Source organism: Neolamprologus brichardi, chromosome 19 (genome assembly GCF_056152115.1).
Source record: "Neolamprologus brichardi isolate AB-2024 chromosome 19, ASM5615211v1, whole genome shotgun sequence".
NCBI lineage: Eukaryota > Metazoa > Chordata > Actinopteri > Cichliformes > Cichlidae > Neolamprologus > Neolamprologus brichardi.
In genome coordinates this window covers 1,942,501-1,970,452 of record NC_142122.1, presented here as the reverse complement: position 1 = coordinate 1,970,452, position 27,952 = coordinate 1,942,501, and the positions used below count along the sequence as shown (strand labels likewise).

Here is a 27,952-nt window from a genome sequence, read left to right as displayed (position 1 = left end):
ACGACCATATTATTTGAAACCACCAATCAAATCTATTGTTTTAGGAAATATTTTGCTACATTGCAGGACTCTGTGGGCTACTAATTGAATACAAAGCCATATTAGCCCAATTCAGCTTTGTAATAAACAGGCTTGACATTTTAATTATCTCATGACAACAAAGGACGACAGGCTGGCAGTGGGTGTTGCGTCTCTGGAGGAAGTGATGAGACTGATCCGACAGTTGTCTGAAACCCTCGCTCTCCGCTGATCTCAGGCGCTTTCACACAATGAGTTTTGTCTTCATAATTGCTTGTTTAGAAGTTTGTAGACATAAATACAGGTTGGACAAAGAAAACGAGGTAAAAATAGCATCGCGGTGATTATGAGTTGACATGATGGGTGCAACACTGACCGTGCTGTAGCCACTAAGTGGCAATTAAATTTTTTTACTGAGGAATAGCAGCATGATGCAGGCAAACAGAAGCATGCATAAGCTTATATTCACCAGCAGGTGGCAGTAAAGCCAAGGTTAAGCCGATTTCAAACATGAGCTCCTCCCAGTTCAAAACAGAAGAGATGAGACTTGAGCCAAAAGCCCATAAATGGATTTTCATGTCCGTTCTTTTCTAACAGTGGGGTTAGTAAACAAGACTCACGGCGCCACTTCATCCAAATAAACTGTTTATTTCTTTGGTATAATTCTTCACACTAGTTAAATACAAACATATCTTACAAAGTAAGGAGCACTTGATTCATTTTGGCACGCACAACTTTGTCAACAGTTTTCAACACGTCGTAAAAATACCAGATGCGCATCAGCGAGGATGCAGGTGTGATGCGAGATGTTGAAACCGGATGTGCGATCTCGTGGAGGCTTGTATTTGCTTTAACGCACATCCCTGAGCAACTTAACAGCACCGGCTCTCTCGTTAGTACTTTGAAATTTTGACTACACGTGTTTTATGTGAGGAAACGCCAACTTTTACTGAAAAACTGAAACTTTATCCAAGATAAATCATCAGACACGTCTGTGCCTGGACTGAGGCCTTGCAGCTGAACGCCCACACAGCCTTTACAAAACTACTGCACATTACATTCTGACATCAAAGTGCTGACAAAAGTGCGTATTTACACAGTGCTCAAATGTCCAAACACATGTGGAATCCTTGCAAAGCATCACATATAAAAGCCAAAGATTATAGATTTCATGGAAGACCTAATACAGTACTTTCTGACTGTGAAGTACCAGTGTGGAGACATTTACAGCAACTCGTGTACAAACTTTAATAGAAAGATGCTAAAAAGGTTCCACATAACCAGAATTTCCACAAGGCGGTCACGATAATATCCACTTTAAACGCTAAGATGTGACTTTTGCATGTGAACAGAAACGAGTGCACACAGCTCACACCCATCTGTGCTTACATCCTTTGGTTACAGGCTTTTGTGACAGCTGTTTCCACCCAGCAAAAGCAGTATTCAGGGAACAATCATGATGAACTATGCTTCTTTGACAGCGTTTCTGAAGCGTCGTCTGTGGCGGGACCGTTCGACAGCACCTCCAGCAGCTACATCTCAAAGTGGCGGTACATGCTCTCCACGTAGCTCAGAACCCGCTGCCAGTCAGGACCGCCCGCCCTCAGCATCTCCTCCACTGTCTGTTAAAGAGACATTTATGAGCACGACAAACAAAAATCTGTTTCGTGTGTGTGTAAAATGGGAAGCTGGTTAAAACAAAGTCTTACCAGAGACTGCGCAATCCCGACGCTCTCTCCTGTTTTGAACGCTAGACTGAGATTCTCTTTCTACAACGAAGGAAGTAAAATCGATAAGTTTAACGCAAACAAGTCGCTTCGTCCCATCAGTCACTCAGGAACCGGCACTACCTTGTTCTCGGGGCCGAGGGTGCTGTAAGGGATATGTGAGGGGAGGTAGGTGTGGTAGACGGCACAGAACGCCAGGCCGTCGGCCCAGCTGCTGCTGAAGTTGGTGATGTCGATGTTCTGCATGAAGAGGATACAAAAATCTATTATGTTCATTACTTCAGTGTTAAACTACCTCTGTTATTAAGTCCTTTATTTAAACAGGTCTATAAACAAATGTGCAAAAGCTCAGACACATGTTCACAGATTATTATAAGAAAAGAAAAGAGGGCAGTCTCATAAGTTTTGGCAGCTCGGATCTTATTCAAATTGGTTTTTCAAGTTCAGTGTGAATAAAAGGGCCAGCTAATGTCAACATGTATGTGACCTGATACTGTGTCTGTGAAGGTTCTCAGTCATCCAGGTCATCGTAGTCAAAGGAGCTGCAAAGAAAAGCGTCTGGACTTCTTTAAGTTACTTGAAGACGTTTCACCTTCATCCGAGAAGCTTCTTCAGTTCTAAGGTCAAATGGTGGAGAGTCCCAGATTTAAACCTAGTGGGAGTTTCCCCCCACAGAGGGACAAAAGGACCCCCTGATGATCCTCTAATCGCCTGAGCCAAGGTGTGGAACTGGGTGTGGGTCCCAATCAGCCAGAGTTTCGGGTGAGTTCATTGTGAAACCTGGCCCCACCCTATCATGTGAATTCCTGAGGTCAGATGGCCCAGGATGTGAGTGGGCGTTAAGGCGTCTGGGGAGGGAAACTCAAAACTGGATTATAGATGGCAGAGAGTTGGTGTCGTAAACCACCGCCTCTGTTCAAAGATGGTCGCTCACAGTGGACATGGATGCTTCTTTCACTCCTCTTTCAAACCATCTGTCCTCTCTGTCCAAAATGTGAACGTTAGCATCCTCGAAAGAGTGACCTTTGACCTTTAGATGCAGATGAACTGCTGAATCTTGTCCTGTGGAGGTGGCTCTTCTATGTGACCTGATACTGTAAACATGTATTTAACTGTAGTCAGAAGTTAGTAAGCTGTAGATAAACACACAGTTCAGCGAGCCATTCACTTTTCTCATGATCACAGAATCACGAGGCTTCAAGGCCGATGAAGAAAGATGCATATCAATAATATCACCATATTTAAGTGTGCAAATTATGAATTATTACAATGATCTTTTGACTAGTGAATGTATACAAACTTTCTATGAGGGGCAGATATAATATTGTTTGTATACAGAGTGAATTCAAAGGGCCCAAGGATGGACCCCTGGGGAACACCTCTGTAGTTCTACCAGAGAGATAATCTAAAAACACTTTTTCTACTAAAATGACAGGATCAGATGCTTTTGACAGGTTCAATACTAATGGTTACCGAGTTTCAGTTATTACTGGAAACAATGGAGCCATTGATCTGTCACATGATTTAATCCTGAGGGTAAAAGTTTCCAGAACCAGTGTCAGCGGCAGTAATAATTTAAATCACTCGGGTCCCCGTCTTTGTGGAGTGGGAGCACAGGTGCAGCCTTGCAGGTTTCTTGAATGTTTAAGAGTTTGGAATACGTGGTGGAGATTTAGAGATTATGACCACGAACCCAAACACACCTGTAAACTGAACTACATATAAAAGCATCTTGAGGGTCACCTTGTAGCCTTGGGTTCGACTCTGACACCAGCGGAGCAGCGAGTTTCTCTTTGAGCCTCCGTGGCGACGCAGCAGCAGGTTGAATCCATCCTGAGACCTGAAAACGCGCACGCTCGAGTCAGTTACAGTAGAGCAAACTGGACGTCGCACGAGAAGCGTTTCCTCTACTTAAGCTTCACGATCTATTTTGCTTCAGTCCAAACAAGTCATTCGATTTATAAAGGATGTGACTGTTCACAGAGCGTCGCTGTGGACTCACTTGGTGGGCGGCAACTCGGTGAGGGCTGAATTGTACTTGTTTAAAGACTCCTCACATTTTCCTGCAGAGACAAGAAACAACCCTGCGTTACACACCAGCAAGCATCCAGTGCAGGAAGGCTTAGTCACAGCACAACACAAACATCTACACGGTTAAAGGCTCTTTTTGTAAATGTTTGTATTTAAAAGTAATTTAAAACCTTTTAAAACGACCTAACGCCAGAATACGAAGAAAGAATGAATAAATCTATTGTGTGGGAGAGATATCAGCTGAAAAGAAACAACAACAGGGCTGTACTTTCATGTCATTAGCTTGTACCACAACACTATGCAGCACATAATGACAGGCTGCTAACAGCAAAAACCTCGACAGGAAATTAAAGTGCAGCAAGGCTGAAAAGGTAAAAGAAAAGAGTCAAAGATGACCTTTAAAGCAAACTTGCTCTCAGATCTCTAAGACGCCCAAATTTACATCAGAAACTAAACATGTTTACAGTAAGACACAAAAAGCTTTTGGCCTCCAGCCTTTGCTCAGAACCATGTAAGGGGTAAATAATCTAAATATGGTCACTTTGAGTCTAAAAATTATGAATGAATTAACAAAATGAGGTTGAATCCCATCGTTTACATGGAGACTATGGTTAAAAACGTTGTTCCTTAGTAGTATGAGGCGTGGGTGGGCTCACCTGCGTCACTGCTCGACCTGCCGTCCTGCCAGTCCAGATTTCGACCTCTTAATTGCAACAAGTTCTTTTAAAGAAAAAAAAAAGTATCTAATTAGGTATATGCATGTCTTCATTAACAAGCAGACCCTAATGAAGCCACTTCCTGTGTATGAGTCCCACCTTGTTTGCAGCAGCAGCTGTTGCAGCAGAACTGGGCTGGGAGGTGCCGTTCAGCATGGTGTTGGATTCTGAGGAGCTGGGTAACCTGGACAGGCTTCTGCAGCAAAGAATGGATAAAACAAACCAAATCAACTCTCCTGACACAGCTGCTTCACGCTCCACGTGTAGATTGGACTGTTTAAATTCGTTTCAAGTGGTCGACTTAATGCAGTACGTTATAGAGAAAGCACAGCCACAGTCCTGACCGAGTTTGGTGATTGTTAGCAGAGATGAGTTCCACAGACGTACGCTTAGGCTCGAACCGTTTTCTCACCTTGACCTCTCTGTAGTCACCATCCTGCGTGTTTCACTGGATCGCACCGCCTCTCTGTTCCTGTCCTCATTGGTCACATTTCTCAGGTAGCGCTTAGTCACATCTTTACAGTCTGTTTTCGCCTCTTCGTCAGCGACATTCTTCACCACCTCGTTCTGACTCTTACGTTCCAGCCCTTCTCTTCCTAACCTGTACACCGCCCTCTCCCTGCCTCTGTGGCTTTCTTCTTTGCTCTCAGACTTGTTAGATTCTCCATTTGGCTTCTCAGGTTCATGACAAGGTTCCTGGGCTTCCCTTTTGCCCTGGACCTTGGTGAGATTAGCCAGTTTTTGCCTGCTCTCCTTCAACTCTTCCCTCAGAGTAACCAGCTGCACATCAGCCTCTTTCTGTCTCTGCTGGGCAGCAGACAGCTCCCTCTCAATGTCTTTGTGGGCTGTTCGGATTGTCGTCAACTCCTCTTCTGCCTCAGCTCTCAGGCGATCTGCCACCGCCACCGCCACCTGCAGGTCACCCTGGAACTGCAGCCATTCGCCACGCTCTGACTGGAAAGCAAACAGAGGGTACTTTATTAGCAGGAAAATCTGCTAAACAAGTGCAGCAGAAGCTGATTGGGCGGCTATAAGTTTTGTAAATAATACAGTCCCGATCAAAAGTTCAAACCACAGGGGGAAGATTAAGGAAAAGATTTTTTGCCTTTGCCATCAGAATTTCATGACAGAAAATGACAATAGATCCACATTTTTGCACAGATTTGGCCCTTTAAAGGCACGGGTTTGAGCAGCTGTAAAACGGCCTGTTTTAGTTTCAATAAATTACATGCTCAACAAAATGTTTTGTCTCACTCTTTCTTCTTGTTGTATGGTGAAGCTTGACTTGCAACCTTGTTAAGATCAAACCATGCAAAATATTAGGGCTGCACGATTAATCGTTAGAAAATCGCGATCTCGATTCATACTTATGTGCGATCTCATTTCCAAATGACAACGATTTAAAAAAAAAAAAAAAAAAAAAAAAAAGACGACAACGATTGTACCGCATTTTGATCCGGGACATAATCTGCATGAAAACAAGCGCTCACTCTTCCTGCTCAACAAACGACAAGGGCGGAGCCTTATACCACGTGATACAGAAGCGGGCTGCTAAAATTGGCAGGGAAAAAACAACGGAGCAGTGTTGCCAACTTAGCGACTTTGTCGCTATATGTAGCGAGTTTTCAGACCCCCTTAGCGACTTTTTTTTCCTAAAGCGCGACTAGCGACAAATCTGGCGACTTTTTCTGGTGTTATTGGAAACTTATTTATGACTTTTTGACGTCAAAACGCGTATCGCTCTTACTCTCAATAAGCAGCGGTGCTGTCTTGGGCACCTCACCCGTGCCAAAGCGCTCCCAGGCGGAGGATAGTCCTCCCCCAGCTGCTATCAGGGCAGGAGACGTTCACACCTGTGCGTCCAAACTGCAAATGAATCGCGCATGAGCGAAGCCGCTGCTCCCGCACTGACTGTAACGCAGTCAGTTCTTCTTTTACTGTTATGCTGTTTTGTGGATCACAAGGTTTAAAACTACTTATAAACACACACAAAGTAACTCCACCAGAGTGCCTATTTCGGGTCACTTCTGCCGGTCCAGGCCCGGATAAAGGAGCAGGGTTGGAATTGTGACATTAAAAAAAACAATAATTGCTAAAAGATATAAATTATAAATGGATTTAAGACGTTTTTTACTGACTTTATGTCTCTTCCACGATGTTATTTCTCTCTCCAACAACATAGATTACAATTACATTAGCATGACCAATTATGCAAATTAGGCGATGACGTAATTTAGCGACTTCTAGCGACTTTTATGATAGCCAATAGCGATTTTCCTTACTGTGGAGTTGGCAACACTGCAACGGAGAGCACGTCAGGGATGACGAGAAAGTGACAGGAGAAAATCCGTCCCGGTCAACCACCCAAACATCAATAACGGGAACCTTATACAGCGCTTCCCTTTACCCGTCGACCTCCCGCAGGCACAAAGAAATTACGGAGGCTATCACTTATCACCTGACCAAAGATATGGCTCCATCAACACTGTGGGAGCCATATCTCCCGCTGTGGGAGCCGTATCTCCCACTCGTGCAAAACGAGGGATTTAGGAAAACGATCAACACCTAGACAAACGCTACACAGTTCCGTCCCGCAACTATTTTTCTATTGTTGCACTACCTGCTCTATACACGCAGTGTCGAGCAACGGTGGAGACGCAATTTCAAGCAGTACAACATTTTGCAGCAACGACAAAATGTGAGACATTTGTTGTTTTTGTTTATTTATTGTTTTTATGTTCAGTCTCAACTGTTACGAAGTTGATGTGCAGTTAATAAGCGCAATAAATATTTAACATCACTCGCGCTCGCGAGTGATGGGAGAAGGGAGCCGGAGATCGACAGACGGATTGGGGCTGCAGCTGCAGTAATGCAGACGCTGCACCGGTCCGTCGTGGTGAAGAGGGAGCTGAGTGTAAAAGCGAAGCTCTCAATTTACCGGTCGATCTACGTCCCTACCCTCACCTATGGCCACGAGCTGTGGGTAGTGACCGAAAGGACGAGATCGCGGATACAAGCGGCGGAAATGAGCTTCCTCCGAAGGGTGGCTGGCATCTCCCTTAGAGATAGGGTGAGAAGTTCGGCCATCCGGGAGGGGCTCAGAGTAGAGCCGCTGCTTCTCCACATCGAAAGGAGCCAGCTGAGGTGGTTTGGGCATCTGGTAAGGATGCCCCCTGGGCGCCTCCTGGGTGAGGTGTTCCAGGCATGTCCCACCGGGAGGAGGCCCCGGGGCAGACCCAGGACACGCTGGAGAGATTATATCTCTCGGCTGGCCTGGGAACGCCTTGGTGTTCCCCCGGATGAGCTGGAGGAGGTGGCTGGGGAGAGGGAGGTCTGGGCCTCTTTGCTTAGGCTGCTGCCCCCGCGACCCGGCCCCGGATAAAGCGGATGAAGATGGATGGATGGATGGAATAAATATTTATATTGGAAAAGAAAATCGTGAGAGAATCGTGATCTCAATTCTAAGCCAAAAAAAATCGTGATTCTCATTTTATGCAAAATCGTGCAGCCCTACAAAATATGTTTTTTTTGGCCATCTTTCAAGTGGCCTTAAACTTTTGATCAGGACTGAGAGAAATATAATAAAAATGTAATGGATAATCCACGCAATCCAAATTATTTTCACAACAATGCCATAAAGAATCCAGATGATTAAAGTTGACTTTAAGTTAATCAGACAAAAATGAAACAGCTCAGCTTTCCGCAGAATGACTGCAATCAAATAAACTATCAAATATCCATTTGGCCCTCATTAGACGACAAGTTGAGCTGAAGCGAGCGGCAGGCCTCAGCAAGCCGAGGGGGGAGTGGAGCTGGCAAGCCAACTCAAATGGGGCAAAACTCGATCATGAGAACAAAAAGTGGTCTGCTCGTTTTTAAAATCATTCTTGGAGGGAAAAAAAACGACTCGAAGCCGAACAAGCTCCGACACAAACAGAAAAACAAAGCAAATGTAAGCAACGTTTTGGGAGCCGGACCAAAGATCACATTGTGAAACTGCCTTCTGCGACACCATCGGTGTGGCTGGGATCCAAAAACTGTTTTTTTCTTGACATGGGAAAACTAAATCCCAACTCGGATTCAGTTTCATATCTTCGTGATGTAACAAAACGCTTCCAGCTTTCATTCTTAAAGTCCTGTAGCAGCAGACATGCACAAACACTACCCCCAGACATCAAAACAGGCACTCGGAGCCAATGAAGCCAAGAGGTAAACGATACCAGACTATTAAAAAATGTTAAGCGACCAACATCATAAAAGAAAAACAGAGGGATGTGGAAAAAAGTCAGAGAAGACAGGGAGGACAATAGAAGTTGTTGGAATCACACACAGATTTAAGGAAAGGGAGTTCACAGACTGTGGAGAAATGTAAGCTGGGAGGAGGAGTGGAGGGATCGGGAAGGGTGGTAATTAGATGAAGAATGGATGAAGATGTGGAGGAGGAGGCGAGTCTGAGCCAAGCCGTTCCCTCATCTGACCACTGACTCAAGACCACAGCTGGACCTGATTACTCCTGATGCATGCGCGCACACATACACATGCGTATCACGTTGCTTTCCTCTCTCCCACAGACACACACCTCCCCTGTTCTTTCACATCAACATCAAACCACACCGTTTCATTCTCCAACACGTATCCATATACTCAGGTTAAGCCGAAGCACACTCTCCTCGGAAATCAGCAGGATAGCGAATCCTGTTCGGAGTTCTCCGAGTCTATATTTAGGATTATTAAAAACACCCGCGTGGACTTAAAGAACTCTGTCTTTGCAGAGTCTTTGTTATCTAGATGTGGACGCCAACTGGAGCGTGTGTTTAAGGAAACAGGAAGGGGTGCTCCTCAGTTAACACTGAGATAAGGGTGTGGACTGTCAGGACTAAAACGCTCGCTCGCTCCCCCAGGACCCGGCCTCATGCCCTGCTGCAGGACCAGATGTAGTACAGGCATACACGTCTATACTCTAGATCAGGGGGCCGGTGTCCTGCAGGTTTTAGATCTCACCCTGGGTCAACACACCTGAATCACATGATTAGTTCGTTACCAGGCCTCTGGAGAACTGAAGACATGTTGAGGAGCTAATTTAGCCGTTTAAATCAGCCGTGTTGGTTCGAGGACACATCTAAAACCTGCAGGACACCGGCCCTCGTGGACTGAGATTGCCCACCCCTGCTCTAGATGCAAATCTGAGTCCTGCACACTTGAAGATTTGTGCTGTGTTTACTACTCTGTGTCCCTACTTCACCTCCACGCCCACTCTAACTTGGGGAATCATCCCAACTCTGTGATTACTGCTCTCTCCAGCTTTCAACAAGCTGTGGTGTGAATTCAAATATATTAAGACACATTTCCCTCCCAGATGTGCAGTGCAAAATGGCCAAAAAACTCTGCAAATGATGCTCAAACATAACTTAACCACAACCTAACGAGAGAGTTGCATATTTAACCCCTTCTCCCATCAGTCTACATGTGATCCGTGGCGTCCACATGCACGGCCTGTTTCACTGCAGCAGACTGTCAAGGAGCAAAGTGAACAGAGAGAACCTGGAGATCATTTCAGGAAATCTCGGCCAGCGTTCACCTGGAACTGATTCCAAATGCTTTGAGATCGACTCCAGCAGGGAACACAAATCTGACCATCCACCCCCACAACAGCCACGATTGCAGTATTTGCATTTTTGCTGGTTAAGAAACCTGAAAGCTTGTCATGCTCATAAGCACAAACAGATGCTACATTCGATAACATCCTTAGCAGTTCGTTGCACAATGGGCAATCATGTGGCTTTCTTTAGAATTCAGTTTAACTACAAAGAAATGGAAAATACATTATTGCTGCCGGGTAGACAGAGACAGATAAGGAGCATTAGGAAAAGCAGTGCTGAGGACAGATGAAGAAAGCACATCAGGGAGGCTTATCTGTCTGAATGTGACTGGAAAAATAACAGCTACTTAAATTACGAGAAAAAAGGGGTCAAAAATGGGGTCAGATCTGAAGAGGAAACGGCTTAAGCGAGGTGGGGTCAGACGAAAAGATGGATGGTGAATGCAGAATAGAGGAGAGGGGGGGCTGAAGGCATCCAGAGGAAGGAAGAGAGGGAGAGCCATCGCTCATTTCAGTCTTGTGCTCAGGGTGGAGCGGTCAACAGGCCCAGCTGGGGGCTGAGGGGAGGGGGGAGGCCTCTGGTGCATGTGTTTGTAAGTCTTTCATGTGCACACGCACAAAACATGGCCAGTGGGTCACTGCAAGCTGCAGCCCTTCTACCTCACCACAGCACAAAACAAAACAAGTTTTGTCTTGGAAACGGCCGAATGTGAACCCCCTCCTCCGCCCTGCACTCCCCTTCTCCGGCTCTCCACACAAAGGATGTCGGCACTGCAGAGCAGGCAGGGAGGGTTCATAGAGCTGAGCTCTGGCTAGCTTATATCGTCCTACAGAGGGCTCGTGTAAACACGGGTTTGGATTGCCATGATTTCCATAACACTGAGCCCTCTCGCTGCGTTATACCACAGTCCCTCTGAGCTTCAGCTGGACCGTGCGAGGCTTATATTTCTAGGTCGTTTACAAGGATGTGGGAAAGTGGAAGAAAGACAAAGTAAAGAAAGGAGTGTTTGGACAGTTTGAATATTAAATAGGCAGAGCTGACATCAAGGAGGCGCGCAATAGACGAGCTGGAAGGTAAAAACGATGACGTGCGCAGTTCAATTAAAAGAATTCAAATACATGAGAAAAATAAAAGAGCAGACGAGAGGACGGGGAGGAGAGAAGAAAGAGAAGAAAATGCGATGGGGACGGGGAGGGGCGCCGTTGTGTCATAGTCCAGCTGTCGTAATCTGTGGCAGATCTAGAGGAAGCTGGAAGCCTCTGGCTACAATCCTCATAAGGGAGGGTCAGGAATCGGAACGAATAACTGACAGGAAATTACTCAAGAATATCACCGTCCTCCTAAGATCGCAGAATGAAGGAGAAATGAACTAAAGAAGCGCTGCAGAATTTGATTTTATCCATATCGAACGTAGCCGGAGAGTCTCTCGTGAACAGGCGCCACCTTTCAGGTTGAAAGTCACGTCTTCATCATTATTAACCCTTTTGTGTTTGCCGTTCAGTTCAGTTCATTTTTATTTATACAGCAGCGACAACAGTCGCATGTTGTCTCATCAGAAGGACCAACAATCATGTGCAGCTGCCTCTGATATCAAAGGCGAGCGTCCTTGATAAACTATCTTGTTGGACAGAAAATAATCTGAACGACTTTCCTCCTGTGGAAGGACAGGAAGACCTTCATTAGCACAGCTGCAGCCCCCGGGGGGTGAAGCAGACTCCACTTGAAGACTCTGTTGTCGTTAAAGGGGAGCAAAGTGTGGGCTGTGATGGTACCGTATGTGTTAGTGTTACCTCTTAGCTCACAGGTCATATTACACTGACCTGCACATCACTTCCTGTTTACAAATGCATGTACTTTACTCACTCAGTTTTGCTGCAACAAAGGTGCATCGTGTAAATAAAACACAGGACTAATTACAGGATGAAAAAAAGAAGCTTTAAACAACAAGACTGGCAGTGGGATCCCAGATGAAATGTTTACGGTCACAGCTTATAATCTAGCCGGTGGATATCAAAGCAAAGACTTCCTGTCATCATACAAGAAGTTTAAAAAGTCAATTTATTGGGATTTAGGCAAACGCATCCTTCACGGGGGCTGGAGCCTGGTCATTACGACTAGAAGGCATCCAGTACCAAAGCTCCTCACTCCAAAATGTTGCCATATTCATATGCAAACTTTAGTTTATAGAGAATGACGGGATAACGTCTCTTTGGGGGGAAGAGTTAAGTGCACGGTCGGTGTCCGAGGAGAAAACTTTCAAGCTCATCTCACCTCTAATGTACTCTTCAGACTCTTCACTTCTGTCAGCAGATGCTTCAGTATCTCTGAGGGAAGGTCACAGAAATGTCAGGCAGCATCACATGCATATAAAACACAAAGAATGTCAAGGAAATTGACTTGCCCTTCTTAAAACAGACAAACGTTCGGCCCACATCGAAATGCAGAGTTGTAGCACTCAAACAACAAGCCTGCTGGGGGGGTTACTGCAGTGCTTATTTAGGGAGGAGATATTTAGAAATTTCAAATACTAGTACTATAATAATAAGGCTGATTTCACTCTCACCTGCTGTGTTTGTGCTCCCGTCCTCACTGGCAGTGATTCCCAGAGCTAGCTTACACTCCTCCAGCAACTTCTCCAGTTCCTCGCTTTGGCCGTCCTTCGTTTCCTGACACTGCGGCAGAGACTGACTCAGACCACTGTCCCTTTCTCTCCAGTTTTGCCCCAAAGATCTGCCCACCACAGGTGAGGCACTACACAGAGACGAGGGGCTCTTTATAGGACTGACAGGCACGCTCTTCTCTGGGGTGACAGGAATCCTGGGTGTAGAAGTAGGAGGACCACCATTCCTCCCTACAGTAGCTTTCTCACTCACGGCCACAGCACCGGCTGGCTTGCTGTTCGCCGGGTTAACTCCAGCGCTAACCACGGAGCTGTTTGCGCTGACCGGCGGACGAGGCTTCCAATCCGGAGGGGGACTGCGAGCGCTGGGAGTAGTTGGCGTGCCATGCTGCGATTTCTTGCCAGTGGTGACCGGTACTGGAGGTAGAGACGAAACTAAGATGGTAGGGGACGACGGAAGCTGGGGAGCACTGGTTGTGAAAACAGCACCGTCGTTCTGTGGAGTAGTAGGTGGAGTGTGGAAACTGTCCACCTGAGCCCCTAGAAAACAACAGATTTGAGAGAAAATGAGAAAATCAAATTGTGATTGAAGACTGCATCTAAATATGGGAAAAACTGAGCTGAATAATAATTTCTGTCAGCCGTTTTCCACACAAGACATCAATTTAAGAACAATTCTTGAAATAATTTCATATCCTGGTCTCTGGTTTTAACTTCATGAGTGGAGCAGGACTTTAAAGTTTGTGCTCATTTCCAGGCCCGACTTTTATTTTTGGACCGTACTGCAATAACTTTGTTTAAAATAGTCCACTTTTCTCATACTGAGCCTTGGTGCAGCCGCTTAGCTCACCCGCTATCTGAAAGAAGCAGTTTTAGCTCCTCTTTCTTTAAGAAACTTTGCTCCTGATTGTGAACAGAAGGTTAGAAGAACAGGTGGGTGGAGCACACGTCCTCACATCATGATCTCTTCACATCACGCAAGTCCAACACTGGGTGTTTGCAGCAGTTTAGAGCTCTTAGAGAGTATTTGCACATACGATGACCTCCGTATCTGAAACTCTGACCATGAGCAGTCGTCGCATACATGTGTGACAGAATCACAGCCTCCATCTGTGACTCGGTCACACAGACTGAAGGAAAACACAACAACTGAAGCGGACGCAGAACGAAGTAAGAAAGCAGTCAGTCGTCAGCAGTCAGGCATGCTGGCGCTGAACACATCATCTAGCGAGTTGACTGAACAACACGGCCTTCGCTGACCAGCACAATGCCCGGGCCCTGCCCCTGACGATGAATGCTGTAATACAAGCATTCCTCTAGCGCTGCTCATCCATACCACTGCTCCCGATTCAGGAACACGTGCAGACACAGGACAAACAATTCCCACGTATTTGCAGCACTCCGTTACCGATTCATTTTCAGACTCGACACATGATGAGTTCCACTTTTTGGCATTCCCCGCCTGTCACAACAAGCCAGCGTTAAGAACTCCCGAGGCGATGGGAACCCGTAGGCAGCGTTTCCTTCTCTTCCCTGCTCATTTTCCTTGTTTGGACAAAAGCTTCACTATGAACAAAATGAATGTTTTTGTTCCTTCGTTTTCTTTCTTTAGTGATGTAAGATCAGCACTTGAACATTTGCAAAGTTATGCACCACCTGCTGCACGGCCAAGTCACCGAGAAAGAATGACAGGACTGTTTAATAGGACTCTCAAGCCAAGCCTTCTCTTTATTTCTTCATTCCAGACCTTAATGCGCTCGTCCAACCATGTGCATGGGTGGCAAGTTGACTGAATGAGAGTGTGTGTGTGTGTGTGTGTGTGTGTCAGATGGCATTAGACTTCCTATGATTAATCCGCTGCCCTTGTGCTGAGCTGGGGAATTCTGCCGATTCATCACAGCTGGCCCGGCAGAACGAATCACACGGGGACGCGAGGAGAATGACCACTCACTGAGCAACACAGGAGAGCTGCCAAGATTCCTGCTGCAACTCAGCACACACACACACACACACACACATTCACACACCTACAGCTTTTCCACTTGCTTCTCTCTGCTGCCTTCAGTTTCATGATTACTCTTCATCCACCTTCACTTTTTGGGAATTCTAGTACGTGCACTTTTCTGGTATCATGCGTCCGATTTCCGTGTACTTCATGAATCAGATGTTTGCGATTTCCTGGAAATTTCTCAAAACAATTCAAAACACGAGGCCAACACACCACAGCCATCTGTGCGCACTGCCAAACCTTTCAGACACAGCATGGAAAGTTCAAGGGAGCCGATTCTGCCAGAGCTGGTTTAAAGAAAGTAAATTAAGTGTGTGTGTGTTTGTGTGTGTGTGTGTGTGTGTTTGAGGGGTGACCTACCTGTGGGTCCGTGGCTGTCCTTGGTGGAAAAGTTGCCCATTCTGCAGTAATAGGGTTGGGGCCAGTGATGTGGCCCTGCAGGTGCTTGTTGCACTTTCACTCAGACCAGACCAAAGAGATGGAGAGGAGGTGACCTACACACACACACACACACACACACAGTGAGAGAGAGTACATCCAGCAAAGGGTGAAGTCGTGCACTTTTATCCAGCTGAGAAATAACCCAGTGAACACAACCTCGCTCACACTGATGGCGGACTGAGGAAGTTTACACGGAGGCTCATTTGAATGATAGTAAAATCAGTACCTTTACATAATGAGGCTGAAACACCAGAGTGAGATCAGACGTACAGGCAGGACGCTACAGTGTGGCCGCATGAGGCAGAAAGCTGTTGGCACGTCGGTGTAAGTGCTCGGTGAGTGGAAAAGGACGAGAAACGCGCCCCAGACCCACAGAAACTGCAAACCGAGTCACCGAGACGCACCCACGAGTTTAAACTGGCAGTTAAACCAGTGAGGTTCACTAAGACCTAACATCGTTCTTCTAGAGTCACAGGTTTGCGCCACAAACGCGCGAGAAAAACTTTCAGCCACAAACTCGATTTAAGTTCTTCACTGAGAGTGGAAAAAATCACTCAAAAGTCACACCTTTAATGTGAAAAGGCAACAATAGTGGGTACAAACCTTGGACAGGTTAGAATCGATCCCAGATCCTCCGGTTCTGCGTTTGGGAAACTCTGCTTCTTCTTCTTCTTCTCCACGACCCGCTTTCTCCAGCGCTGCTCAGCCAAGCGCACTGCCCCGCTGTTCCTTCACGGAGAGGCGCCGAGGGCAGATGGACAAACGCAAAAGCAGCAGCTGTTGGACAAAGTCAGGTCCAAGCAGCATTTTACTCCTGGGAGCTTCTCGATAAAGAAGCAAAGACGTGTGGCTTTAGTCCTCAGAAAGAGTCGAAGTGAACTCTGACCGCAGATGACCAATGTCTCCGATATCCACCGGACGTGTCCACTGGAGGGCACAGTTAGGCTGTGCGAGGACAAACCTGTTGCTGTCGCCTCTGGGATGTGTTCCGCTCACTGCTTTGAGCGGATGACCCACTGACCCGCTGTGCCATACAGCCCCGGGCTGAACAGTGAACCGACTTTACAAATATTTACAAATATTTCTCCAACTATTCACGCGGTGAGAGTTTAGCTCCCACATAACTCCGGTGAGTCCTGGGATGATTCAGTCCTGAGTGTTTCAAACTATTTCCTGGTTACGCTTTTGCACTAATGCGGTCATTTTTTTATAGTTTAATTCTGACTAACTCATGCACACAATAAGAAATAAACCACAGTTACGCAAAACTAAAGTTACGCATAAACATTAGTGACAAAAACATTAAAAGATCACATATGTAGACACAGCAGCTCTGGTCTGGACATTTTTATTTAAAAGCTGGCATACACACAGGAGATTACTAATTAAACTAATCGCCCATATGGCCAAATCTTTGAATCTATAAATTTTGAAATATATATATATATATATATATATATATTTGATATATATATATATATCAAATTAAATCAACCTGTGTCAACCTTGCTAAGAGGCATTTAACCAAATATTATCAGTGGGGTGTACTTATATATTTGAGGTTTTGTGGATCAGAAAAAATCCCAAATAAACTCAAACTTGTGCACTTAATGACTGTTTTTTTTAAACTCATGAAAGTTGCTGTACAGTCGTTCCACTGTGGAAAAAGGATAATTCAAAGGAATCATTAAAAGCCCCAAAATTACCATGAAATTCATTCAGTGCATGCAAACTTCTGACCACAACTACAGATGCTGGGCAAACACATGTAAGCAGCATATGCTGTGAATGGGCTCATTCATAGTAAGCAGAGATACAAAGACTGAAATTCTGAGCTGATGCTACTTTTTTAAATGGAAGTTTAGCTGATTATTTATTTGTTTTTGTATTCATTTATTCCTTTTTTGTCACTTTCCTCCTGCGGTGACAGAAAAACAAAGAACTCTTTATTATTTTTTAAAAAACCTGAACTCTTTATCACATTATTGAACATTCAGCCTGCACAACACTGATGCTACAATGTGGCTTGTAAACGTGGACGGGCTATGAGCCCCACTGATAAACTGTTGCATTAATAATAAAAAGCGATATTTGTATAATCTGTAAGGAGGTCGTAGCTGCTTTTAAGGCCAACTATAGTTTGACTTTTATCGTGACTCCACATGAAATGACATTGTTGAGATGTCTGTTGGTAACCCTTCTCTCACTGCCAGGGGGGTAACACCACTGATCTTAGTTGTTTAGCAAAAATCCACCACACACTGATGACAAGTTTGCTTCAGTGTTCAGTCAAAAACAACAAATCTCTCCAAATAAAGTTTGTGAAGATGAAACAGGAGGAAGAGCCTGGCTTCATCAACAGTGTTGGGGAGTAACGGAATACATGTACCGCCGTTACGTATTTAAAATACAAAATATGAGTAACTGTATTCCGTTACAGTTACCGTTTAAAAAGGTGGTATTTAGAATACAGTTACTTTGTTGAAATAAATGGATTACACGGCGGTACTTCCCTGTTTCATATTGTGGCGGGTCAGGACTGTTTGGGTTTTGTTTGACAGCTACGTTCTGTTGTTCCAGGCGGCAGCGTTACTGTTGTCATGGTTACAGGGTGACACTCTCTCTCTCTGCATGTTTCCTGGGTGAGAGAAGCCTTTTTGTTGTTGTTGTGCTAAGCTAATAGGCAGAATGCTACAGGTATAGCTCTAAAGAATGTAGCATCATGGGCAGTGTAGTCCGTGCTGCAGGGAGAATGGACTGCCATACCCGTTATGTGTCTGTGAGCGAGGGAGGGAGAAAAAGGAAAAGTACGAGCTGTCATGGAGCAAAAACGGGAGCTGGAAGCATGTAAATATAATAATAACCACTGCAGCCAAGAAGAGAGCCTGACGAGCCCAGCTGTAAGTAAGCTATTAAGACTCGACTGTACACCGTGTTCGTGTTTTCCTCCAAAAACAATAAGTTCTGTTGGAGCAGCCTTTCAACGCCTCTCTCTGTCTCTGCTAGCAAAGTTGACCCAGACAACAAAGTAAAGCTAGTTTTCGTCTACGAGCCGACACGAACCCACCGTATTAGCCAGAGGTCCCTTTACTACGGTTCAGAGCCGCGGACCTTCAGTAACAGTAATAAATCACAGCAATAGTACATTCATGTAGTTGTAAACAGCATGATAATATATTAAGTAATCCAAAGTATTCAGAATACGTTACTCTCATTGAGTAACGTAACGGAATACGTTACAGAATACATTTTGGGGCATGTAATCTGTAATCTGTAATGGAATACATTTTGAAAGTAACCTTCCCAACACTGTTCATCAGATATTTAATACGGCTGTGTTGCGGGTTGAGCCCCTGTGACGTATCTGCACAAGTGTTTGACTAAAATATTTAAAAGCAGCATGTGCTGGTCGGTGTGAGTCTGTCTACAGCCTCTGGTCTTCCACTGCACGCTGTGTCTGTCACAGTACCAGGATATCAGCGTTTGTCCTCTCTCTGCAGTCTTACAAGTTTATCTCATGATTAGGTCATCAGGGCCGTGATTCCTGTGGTAAAATTCTGTCACATCTCTTGAAGCATAATTACACCAAAACAGCATGAATTGAATCTTGACTAAAACATTTATTTCTTGGTACAAAAAGAGCAATTTCATCTCACATAATTGCACAGAAACAATCTGAGCCACAGCTGTGACTAAAGTGCTTTTATTTCATGAATCTAGTCCAACATCTTTTCATTAAATATTAATGACTTTACTAACAGAACAAAAGTCTCCTTTAATGGGCACAGCTAAAGTCAAGTTTGTAGAGCTTCACAGACGCTAATGGATGAGCGCTGATGTGTGACAGATGAATACTGTGCTTTCAAACATCCCTTGCATTTTTAATCCGAGAGCTAACGTGTTTTCGAGCATCCCCATTATTCAGTGCTCTATCTCGGCAGTTTCTCCTCATAAACTGCACAATGCCGAGTGAAACAGGAACCGGCTGCAGCCAGGAGACAAGCTCTCCTCCTTCACTCTCTTATTGAGATCAATAGGTTTTCGCAGTTCTCTGTGCTCACTGTGCACTGTTGCAGTATAAAGAGAATCCATCAAAAGCAGCTAGGTGCATTACACAGCTTCCAGCCCATGTCCACATTGATTCTGAAACTCCCAGGAGGGCAGTGCCTGAATGCGACCGCAGTCTGCAGTTCAGTGAAAGCACGGCCAATTATTTCAGATCCGAATTTTCAAACAGGTGGAGAACATTTTAGTCAAACGTGTCTGTAATTCTGAGCGCTATCTGTTTGGTTTCCTCCAGAGCATTCCTGCTCCTTATAACCCAATTGTGAAATTGTTTGTAGGTGTCAGCCTCAGTCCAGAATAAGGTGAGCAACTGTCCAACATCCGATGCCAGTTGGAGCCATTAGCCCGCTCCTGAGTGGATTACGAACATTTTGTTGGTGACCCTCTGTGCTAGAATACTGGTGGGTCACTACTGGGGCATTAAAAACTCCCAACCTGCCACAACTAGCCACTTGTCCAATTTGGCAGAGCGACAAGGACGGCTTTTTGGCTATGAGAACGTGGACTGCAAGGTCTGGCTGACCTCTAACTGACGAAACACTAAACTTTCTTACATCCTCCTTTGGAGAATGGGAGCGTCCTCCTCCCTCTGTTGCCTACCTTGTACCATCTCCATATCTGATAAATCTCAAGTATACTGGCTCAATTTAATAGCCGGTAGATGATGACAGTATAACCTTGTGCAATCAATAAGGCACAGCGCGCATTCTCAACCACGCTCAGTGTCTCGCCGAGTCTCAGCTCCGCTCTTTCAGGTACATTTTATTTGGTGTTAACACGAATGAAAACACCACCTCTAGACTCGTCCATCCATATCTGACAGCGAGACAAACGGTGGACACTGCAGGGGGAATGGCACAATATTTGGACGCACAGGAACTGTTTACAGGTCCTTGACCCTCTAATACCAGATTAGGTTAATGAGTGTGTGCACCAGGAATGGTTTTCCACCAGGGTTAATCCCCACGGAGGGCACAGACTTATCCTGCAGAAATCACCACTTTACCTTGCTTACCCGCCACCTGCGACGTCTCATCAAAGTGTATTTGTGCAATTGTTGTTTACACGGCCCACGCTTTGATAACAGATCCACTTTCTTCTGATAAAAGAGCCGTTTTCAAGCCACAAAAGCATCCTCTGCTTTACCACTCTGACCGAATCCTCAGAGAATTTAAAGTCCTCAGAATAGACGCACCGGTTTCGACTCAGCCCCAAAGCCAACCTATGTCTTCGACCGCTCTCTTTTCGATTGACAGCCAATGCACACTACACCAAAAGATGCCAAGGCTTGTTGATGGATGGCACCTGCTCCTCCTCAGAGGAAATCAATTGAAGTCATGGGCAAGGATGGGCTGCTCAAGCACTTACACATGGCTTTCTGCCTGGGAAAAGATGGAAAGGAGGTCAGAGAGAGAGAGATGCCAACCATCTGTGTACAGAGGAGCGCTGCCAAGCATCACTCTCTTTTTACCTCTTTAACTCGAAAAGACACACAATGCCTCCAAATTAGTCATGCTAGCTCATTCAAGCCACATTCAGCCACAGTTTCAGCACCAGTTACGTACTCATCCCATCATTCATGCTGCTTAGTGCCCTCTCTGTGCATTAAACGGCCTAGTTATTAGTGAATAAGTGAACCAATCCAGTAGAATGTGAACTATTGTTACCGATCTCTTCACGATACTGTTTCTTATTTCGCGCCAACACATAGGTTCAGTCAGATATCCACAGCAGCATGTCTTCAGAGAGCACATGGGCCGCATTGGTGCAATGGGCCGGCATAGCTACAATCTTAGACATGACCGAGCGTAGTTACCAGAACTCAACCTATGGTGCCGGCCAAACTATCACCACAGACTAATTTGAGGGAACTTTGTCGCCAACGAACGAGGGAGGTGGGATCTCCTGGTAGGCACCGGCCCGGCGAGTCGCATCCAGGACGGGGATCCTGTGTGGCACTGCACTGGCGTCGGTGTGCGTGCCGATCCACTGCAGGACGCGGGAAGAGGGCCGATGGTAGAGGGCCAACTGCTTGGAGCTGTAGCCGCACATCCCGATCCCAACGGCTCCCAGCAGCATAGCCATACCAGGCACGGTCTTCTCCGCCGGAGGCGTCACGGCCACATTATGGTAGGCCTGCGTCTGAAAGAAAAGTAACAAATGCGATAAGCGAGGCGCAACATGCACACCTCAGCTCCAGCTGGTGCTCCCAGCAATCCCGGAGAGATTAAAACCTCATCTTTTCTCATTTACTAAATTGTGGCCCGTCTCTTTCGACAAACGAAAAGCTCATCTATTTTGCGACATGGACAATTTCCTCCGTGGGCCCTTGACAATTATAAAGCACGTGGAGGAGCAAATAATAGAAACTTCATAGTTTCTAATGGAGCTGTGTCACAGGCAGTTAAGAAGCCATTCCTGCAGCTCGCTGAACCACTTCCCATTTCCACTTACAATGCAACGGACTGTCGCAGGCTTGGATTTCTCTATTGTTTGTGATAAACACTACTACTGTTGAGCTAAAATATAAGCCGTTCTACAATTACTGGAACAGCAGCCTGAAAATATTGTGGTGTGTGCGTATATAATAAGATAGCACTGTTTCATCATCTTGTCACAACCGAATCTGTTGAGACAATGCACAGAAAAATGGCTGCACAATAGCAGCACGAGGCTTAGTGAAGCAAGCGTGCTGTATGATTTGTAACTGTCAATAAAACTCTGCACGAACCCATAAAAACAGCACCTTGCAAACATTTTATCAGCAGTTGCTCTCAGATCATCAGCCTCCCTCTGCAGTGGTTCAGCAGAGACAGAGCATGCTAACCCCTGTATGAATCCCACACTAAAGCACTACTTTTTATTTTAAAGGCTTGCATTTGTCAGTAAAACTTAAAATCTAAGAAAAGAAAAACTTATTTTCTTAAATATTCACCTGAAACCTTTAGAACCGACCAAAGACTCACACTCACCTGCAGCAGCCTGATGTAGCCGGGAGTGAGTCTTGGGAGCCTGAAAAACATCTGAGCTTCCCACGCTGGTCTTCCTGCTAAATCAGATGAATTAAAGGCCAGACGACTCCTGGCAGTCTCTATCTCAAGCTCCTCTCCCTGGACTCCCAGGACGGGAAACCCACTGAGATAGAGGGTTTGTCCGGGTGTTCGCACACCTAAGCTCAGCTGTCTGAGGCAGGACAGTCTGGTCAGCCCTTATAACGTCTCCTTCCTGACTTTACATAATAGGACAGCTGCAGGTGGTGAGCCTAAGGGGATTACATGAGCTGGCACACAGGGACAAAGAAGTCAGACGGGTGGACGTGTAGGGAAAGGTGATCCTCGCTTCTTCTTTTGCCGAAGAATACAAACTGAGCGAAATCATATTTAAATATGTGCGACTGTTTTGCAAATTTCTGCACCTCAATCAAACTATAAACATAATCAAGGTTTTTATAAAATGTATAGAGAGTAGTGATGTGTGTCTGAATTATATGCAGAATATTTTGTTTTCAGTTTGATGCCAAAACAAAGTCAAAAATGATGAATAAGAACTTGTTGATTATGCAGGCACATTAGCATCAGCTGTAAAGCACTTCTGACTTCAGCATTTCCTTTAAAAGGCCCACACTGAAGAGGTGAAGTCATTTACAGTCCAGAGCCCATTTAAGTCTGCCAAGTGAGTTGATTTGAATGTTTTTTGTGTGTTGATGTTGAAAGTGGCCTCTCCAGCTGCGTCAGCAACTTTCTTTAAGCTTTAATATCCTTCCTGGCTTCGGGGTCCCGGGTGCAGAGCGAGGTCTTATAATGAGGTAGCTGCGCCGATAACGTCGCTCTCGGTGGACGGGAGGAATTCTCTCCGGTGAGAGTTACCAACAATGACCTTCTTCCCGTCTCTAGTAACAGGAACCAATTGTGCCTCCTGACTCACGCATCCATGAATAATCTCAAACTCTGGCAATAATACTGCAAAGTCATGATGTCATGGAAACTTGTGATGCCCACCGGGCTTTAAGCACAGAGACAATATAGCACTTAAAATGCTGTGTGAGAAAATGTCAAATCACAAACTGATATTCTATTGAATATTTAAACAGAGACATTTCCCAGGAAACCTCGAATATGAATGTCAGGATGGGGTTAAACCAGGACTGCTGACTGAAAATAAAGACAAGATGATAGTTTATTATACTTTTAATGAAATTTGCAGATTGTCTTGGTGGAGTCTGATAGACTCGGCCGTCTTGCTATCTAAAATATATCAGGACACTGGAGTAAATTCTCACACTTCTGTTTGATCAATTTTCTGTTTGACGTTTATTCAGATGTGTAAAAACTATAACTTTAATCTCACCAAACTGATTTACTCAGGAACAAATAAAACACTAGGAAAAAAGCCAAACAATAACTTTTTAAAGTTATCTAAGTCAGCGGTCCCCAACCCCCGGGCCTCGGACCGGTACCGGTCCGTGAGTCGTTTGGTACCGGGCCGCGAGAGTTGAGGCTCAGGTGTGAAATGTATAGTTTTCAGGGTTTTTATCGGTTTTCAGCGTTATTTTGTTATCGTTTTTATCGTTTACACGGTTTTCCTGGGTCTTTTCACGTGTGTTATGAATAAATCTTCATTTTTTCGATACCGGTACTAGTTTTATTTTGTTGTATTTATCCGCGACACCTTAAAGGCCGGTCCATGAAAATATCGTCGGGCATAAACCGGTCCGTGGCGCAAAAAAGGTTGGAGACCGCTGCTCTAAGTGACTCATATATCATTTAGTTTATTAAAACTAAGTAGCTGCCACCATTGGAATTGGCTGAATTCTGGGAAAGGTTGGGCCACGAAGGATACACCGACCCATCCTTCAAATCTGGGGAAAAGGAGGATGCAGACTGGAGCAACCACGGATCAAACTACCAACCTTCTGATTAGCAGATGTCCTGCTCTTCCCATTTTCTTCACATCAGCTGCACTTATGAATATTATTAAGGTTAGCTCTGCTTTGATCAGTCTTGTTTTGAGTAGCTACACACGCAACCTTCACAAAAACTCCCTTAAAAGGTCTGCAACTGGCTCACGGGCCACTTTTGAGAGGATAGACAAACGGTAAGCCTCGCTGTCTCGAATCCAGGGATATCTCTCAATTCTTTAGAAGTTTAAACTTTTCTGTGGATGTGTGGAAAAAGTAACCTGCTTTCAGAAGTGCAGGAAATCCTTGGGGATTATCAAAGATGTTAGGATTTATACTGAGCTGAACTTAAAAACAATCCACCTTACAGTCTTTGAGACGTTCGGGTCTGGACTGCAATCCTTGGAGCCATTAAGCATGGCTGAGGAAATGCACTAATCTCTGAATGAGCACTGTTATATTATCTTAAGCATGTGCCCTTATTCTCTCCTCTGGCTAATGTCTGCATAATGAGCCCATGAGCTCCCATCAGATGCAGCACCTGGTGCATCCATCCATGAATGGAGGCCACAGATGGCAGCCCTCGTGCTAATTGTTCAGTCATACACGCATACACTCAGGGTGTGTATCACAGTGTATGATATAACCTGTCGGTGTCTACTGGTGCATTCCCGGTTTGGAGCAATTGTTCCTCTAAAGCCGGACACGGCAGACAGCTCTCCCTCATGCCATCAAAAAGTCACTGTCCAGCTGAGATAAATCTCTGTCCTTTTCCTGAACTCGTCCCTTGGCATTGCACGATGGGTTAATGCATTAAAATAGCTGAGCTGCAGACAGGTATTGTGATGCAGAAGGTTAAGCCACCGACTCCCTGGGTGGTACTGGTTTAAAAGGTCCATCAACAACAATGTTCTGGCATATTTAGCATATAGTTAGAAAAAAGGAGAGTAGCTTTGGGGATTATGTAATGGCACTAATTACTGTCCCTTATCATTCACCAGCATAATGAATATATGCATACATCCCATTAGTAGAACTGCCCTGAAGACATCATTTCAGTGTGGTTATCCAGAAGTGCAAATATGAAGAGGCGCACGGCACAGCTGAGCAGTAATGGATTGGTGGGGAGTGTACTGGAGATAATTGAGGAGCTATTAGGTTAACGGCTGGGTTTAAATGTCGAACATCTGCAAACAATACTGATGCTTGAGGTAGAACTGACATTTGCTCTTCTGGCAATTAGGGGGTAAGATGTGATGGGGGGGTTGTCAGGCTAACACCAATAAAATGTTTCATTTATTTAAAATGACAGAAACGCTAAACAAGCGTGGCGAAGTAAAAGTTTGGTCGATAAAGACAACTTTGGCCTTACTGACGATGGGCGGAAGGATTTGTCTGGCTCAGGATTAACCGGCTTTGTTTTCCTCTTGCAAACGGAGGAGACGGTGTAAGAATAGACTGGGCACAGATTCAAAAATGACATATTTAGAATTTAATAAAACTTTTCATGCATTGAAAGGAAGTCCATCGTTTACAAACGCTGTGTACGAGCAAAAAGAAAAGTCTTGGTAGAAATTATTCTTCAGTAGTGTCTCTGCGTCTGTTCGACTGGCAGGCTCATGGGTGTGTTGGAGAAAGCACGAGTCTTCTTGTCTGCATGGGAAGAATGTCTGTGATCCAGTATTGGAAGAGTGTAACGACTGCCGCGGTTTCCTCTACAAACACAAGGAGACAGAGCGAAACATTTCAGTTACTGCTGACAACACAAAACCACAGGAACACTCACAAAAGAGATTCACTTGCTGGTGTATTTTTGGCATAATGCATCAAAATCTGCTTCCTTCCCCCCGCATGCACGTATCCAAACCCCTAACAAGACAAATTCCTTTTACTCGCTACTGTTAGAAGAATATATTTAGCCTTTGCAGAAAGCAAAATGGACAACACAAAAGGCGGAGCAGTCAATCCAATGTCATTTGTGAGAAACTCCAGGGTGCAGCAAAATATGCTTAAGGGAAATCTGCTTTAGAGCTGCTCCTGCAGCCAATTGATTGCCACTACAAGGGTAGACAGAGTGAGGAGAGCTTTAGTGAATTCACCTGAGGGGCTTTAAAAGCACGCATGCACATGGATTAGCTCCTGCAAGTCACTGAATGTAGGTTACTTTAAAATACCGAATGCTCCCTGAACAAGGTGGATGTTATTAAGAAGTTTAATTGTTTTAAATTTCCGTACTGCGGGGACTGATGAATGTGAAGCGAGATGCAGCAGAAAGGCCGGGGCCTTTGCCTCCAACACTCAGATAAGCTGAGTGGAATTGAACCATAGCAGCCGAATCAAAAGTGCGCCTGGTGTTTAGCTCGACAGACACTCGTCTGCTCCGACGCGATCTGCCGGCACGCCGGAATTAAAAACAGCAGCATTTAAAAACAGCGAACTGAAGCATGACTCATTATGAGAGAGCTGGGAGCACGGGGGGGTTAGAAAAGCTTTCAGGCAGCTGTGGAGCAGCTGTACGGAGAGGGGACGGCAGGATCTATGGTGGACTATGGTGGTTTTTACACAGCGTCGTCAGGGTTACGGGGAAGGGGCAGACAAGCGTCACTTTGTGGCCGCCGACATGGCGTTGGCCTGAATCCCCTGGCTCGCCTCTCGGTCTCATTCTCACATGCCTGCACTTGTGCGCGTGACAGCAGAAAAGTCCCTGCTGATCCTATTATGCAGCCAGCTAGCTGCCTAATGCGTAAACACACACTCGGCAGATGAAACCGCGTCGGGGGACGTAGGCGCTATTTTGACTGCTGAGAGTGGAGGCGAGTTAAAACATGTTCGTTACTCACGGTCAGTAAGTCAGGGGCAGGTGCGTACAGGTGAAGGCTGAATGAGACAAGTCAGGGCAGGTAACCGGCAAACAATCCTAATCGGCGTTTGCCCCCTAACACTGGGAGGCGAGCGTTAACCTGCAGGGACGGGCCCGACGAAGCGCTCGGGCAGGTTCCAGCAAGAAGAGCCTACTGTAGGCGTGGATGCATGAACCAGCGAGACAACAATAAACACAGGCCTGTCATTCAAAGGAAAAATCTCTGTATTTGTGAGTTTTTACTGACCTGCAGACATGCAGCAGGAGTTGCTGCAGAGCTCCTTCAGAGCTTTTTCGAGCTTTTCTGTGTCCGTTTGCTGAACAAGTGTCTTGAGACTGTGCAGCTGCTTCAGGACTGAGTTAGGTTTGCCGCCCAGAAGGCCGTCCACTGTAGCAGACAGGTCAGGGGTCATGGAAGCACGCGACGAGGCTGAGGAAGGACAAGTGGTCTGTTAAAAAGAAGCCTTCAACATCAAATTAAGTGTTTTATAAAACATCAAAAGGACCAATAAATGCCTATTTCTTTAACGTACACACGGTGATCATGCACTGACCAAATATAAAGAAGACTCTTCAACTTTATTTACATTAAAAAATAACTTTGTTACTAGTTTCTCTCATTTTTCGTGCTTTTCTAACACGTATGGAAGGCTTTCATTTTCACTGAAAACACGTTCATTTCTCAGTAATCTGCATTTAACAATGCAGTGTAGGATGTTTGCACATTAGCATCCAAAATAAACCCAAATAAATAAAACATTAGAAACTAAAATCACCGTGAGCATTAGGGATGCCTACAAGGTGTAACGCTGAGAACATGAGCTTCATCCAAGAAGGCAAGTACAAGTGGTCCCTACTTACAATCTGACAAATACGTTTCCATCGTTGTCCTGAGGAAGTCTGACACCTCAGCTGCTCTCCTCTCGTCTTCCTCCTGCCCCTCCTCCTCCTCCTCCTCTCCATCTTTTT

The 27,952-nt window shown here is 45.3% G+C and overlaps 3 protein-coding genes and 1 long non-coding RNA gene across 4 annotated transcripts in view; 1 reads left to right on the top strand and 3 right to left on the bottom strand.

The window, feature by feature from the left end:
- Window positions 1-646: 646 nt before the first annotated feature.
- Window positions 647-16,408, bottom strand: LOC102796385 (uncharacterized). The gene is made up of 12 exons (XM_087833103.1): window positions 15,765-16,408; window positions 15,081-15,214; window positions 12,656-13,252; window positions 12,364-12,416; window positions 4,905-5,446; window positions 4,592-4,688; window positions 4,433-4,496; window positions 3,748-3,808; window positions 3,489-3,585; window positions 1,869-1,985; window positions 1,728-1,787; window positions 647-1,640 (listed from the first exon to the last, which is right to left on the bottom strand). Exons 2-12 carry the CDS (start codon window positions 15,118-15,120, stop codon window positions 1,551-1,553), a joined length of 1,818 nt encoding a protein of 605 aa, XP_087689229.1. The 5' UTR covers window positions 15,121-15,214; window positions 15,765-16,408; the 3' UTR covers window positions 647-1,550.
- Window positions 16,409-17,971: 1,563 nt separating this feature from the next.
- The window catches only part of LOC148097120 (uncharacterized), a 28,101-nt gene continuing 18,120 nt past the window's right edge, over window positions 17,972-27,952 (top strand). Inside the window, exon 1 of the long non-coding RNA XR_015716956.1 lies at window positions 17,972-18,061. This is a non-coding gene — a long non-coding RNA (uncharacterized LOC148097120). The remainder of the gene's footprint in view (window positions 18,062-27,952) is intronic.
- LOC118454904 (uncharacterized) lies at window positions 18,849-22,406 on the bottom strand. Its single transcript, XM_035912028.2, has 2 exons — window positions 22,199-22,406; window positions 18,849-21,368 (listed from the first exon to the last, which is right to left on the bottom strand). The coding sequence occupies exons 1-2, from the start codon at window positions 22,247-22,249 to the stop codon at window positions 21,084-21,086; spliced, it is 336 nt and encodes a 111-aa protein (XP_035767921.1). The 5' UTR covers window positions 22,250-22,406; the 3' UTR covers window positions 18,849-21,083.
- Window positions 25,601-27,952, bottom strand: part of erich1 (glutamate rich 1) — a 7,948-nt gene continuing 5,596 nt past the window's right edge. Inside the window, exons 4-6 of the mRNA XM_006800621.3 lie at window positions 27,845-27,952; window positions 27,231-27,413; window positions 25,601-25,838 (exon numbers count right to left, since the gene is read on the bottom strand). The exon at window positions 27,845-27,952 is cut by the window's right edge and continues 276 nt beyond it. Coding sequence (XP_006800684.3) covers window positions 25,741-25,838; window positions 27,231-27,413; window positions 27,845-27,952 — 389 coding nt within the window. The 3' untranslated portion in view covers window positions 25,601-25,740. The remainder of the gene's footprint in view (window positions 25,839-27,230; window positions 27,414-27,844) is intronic.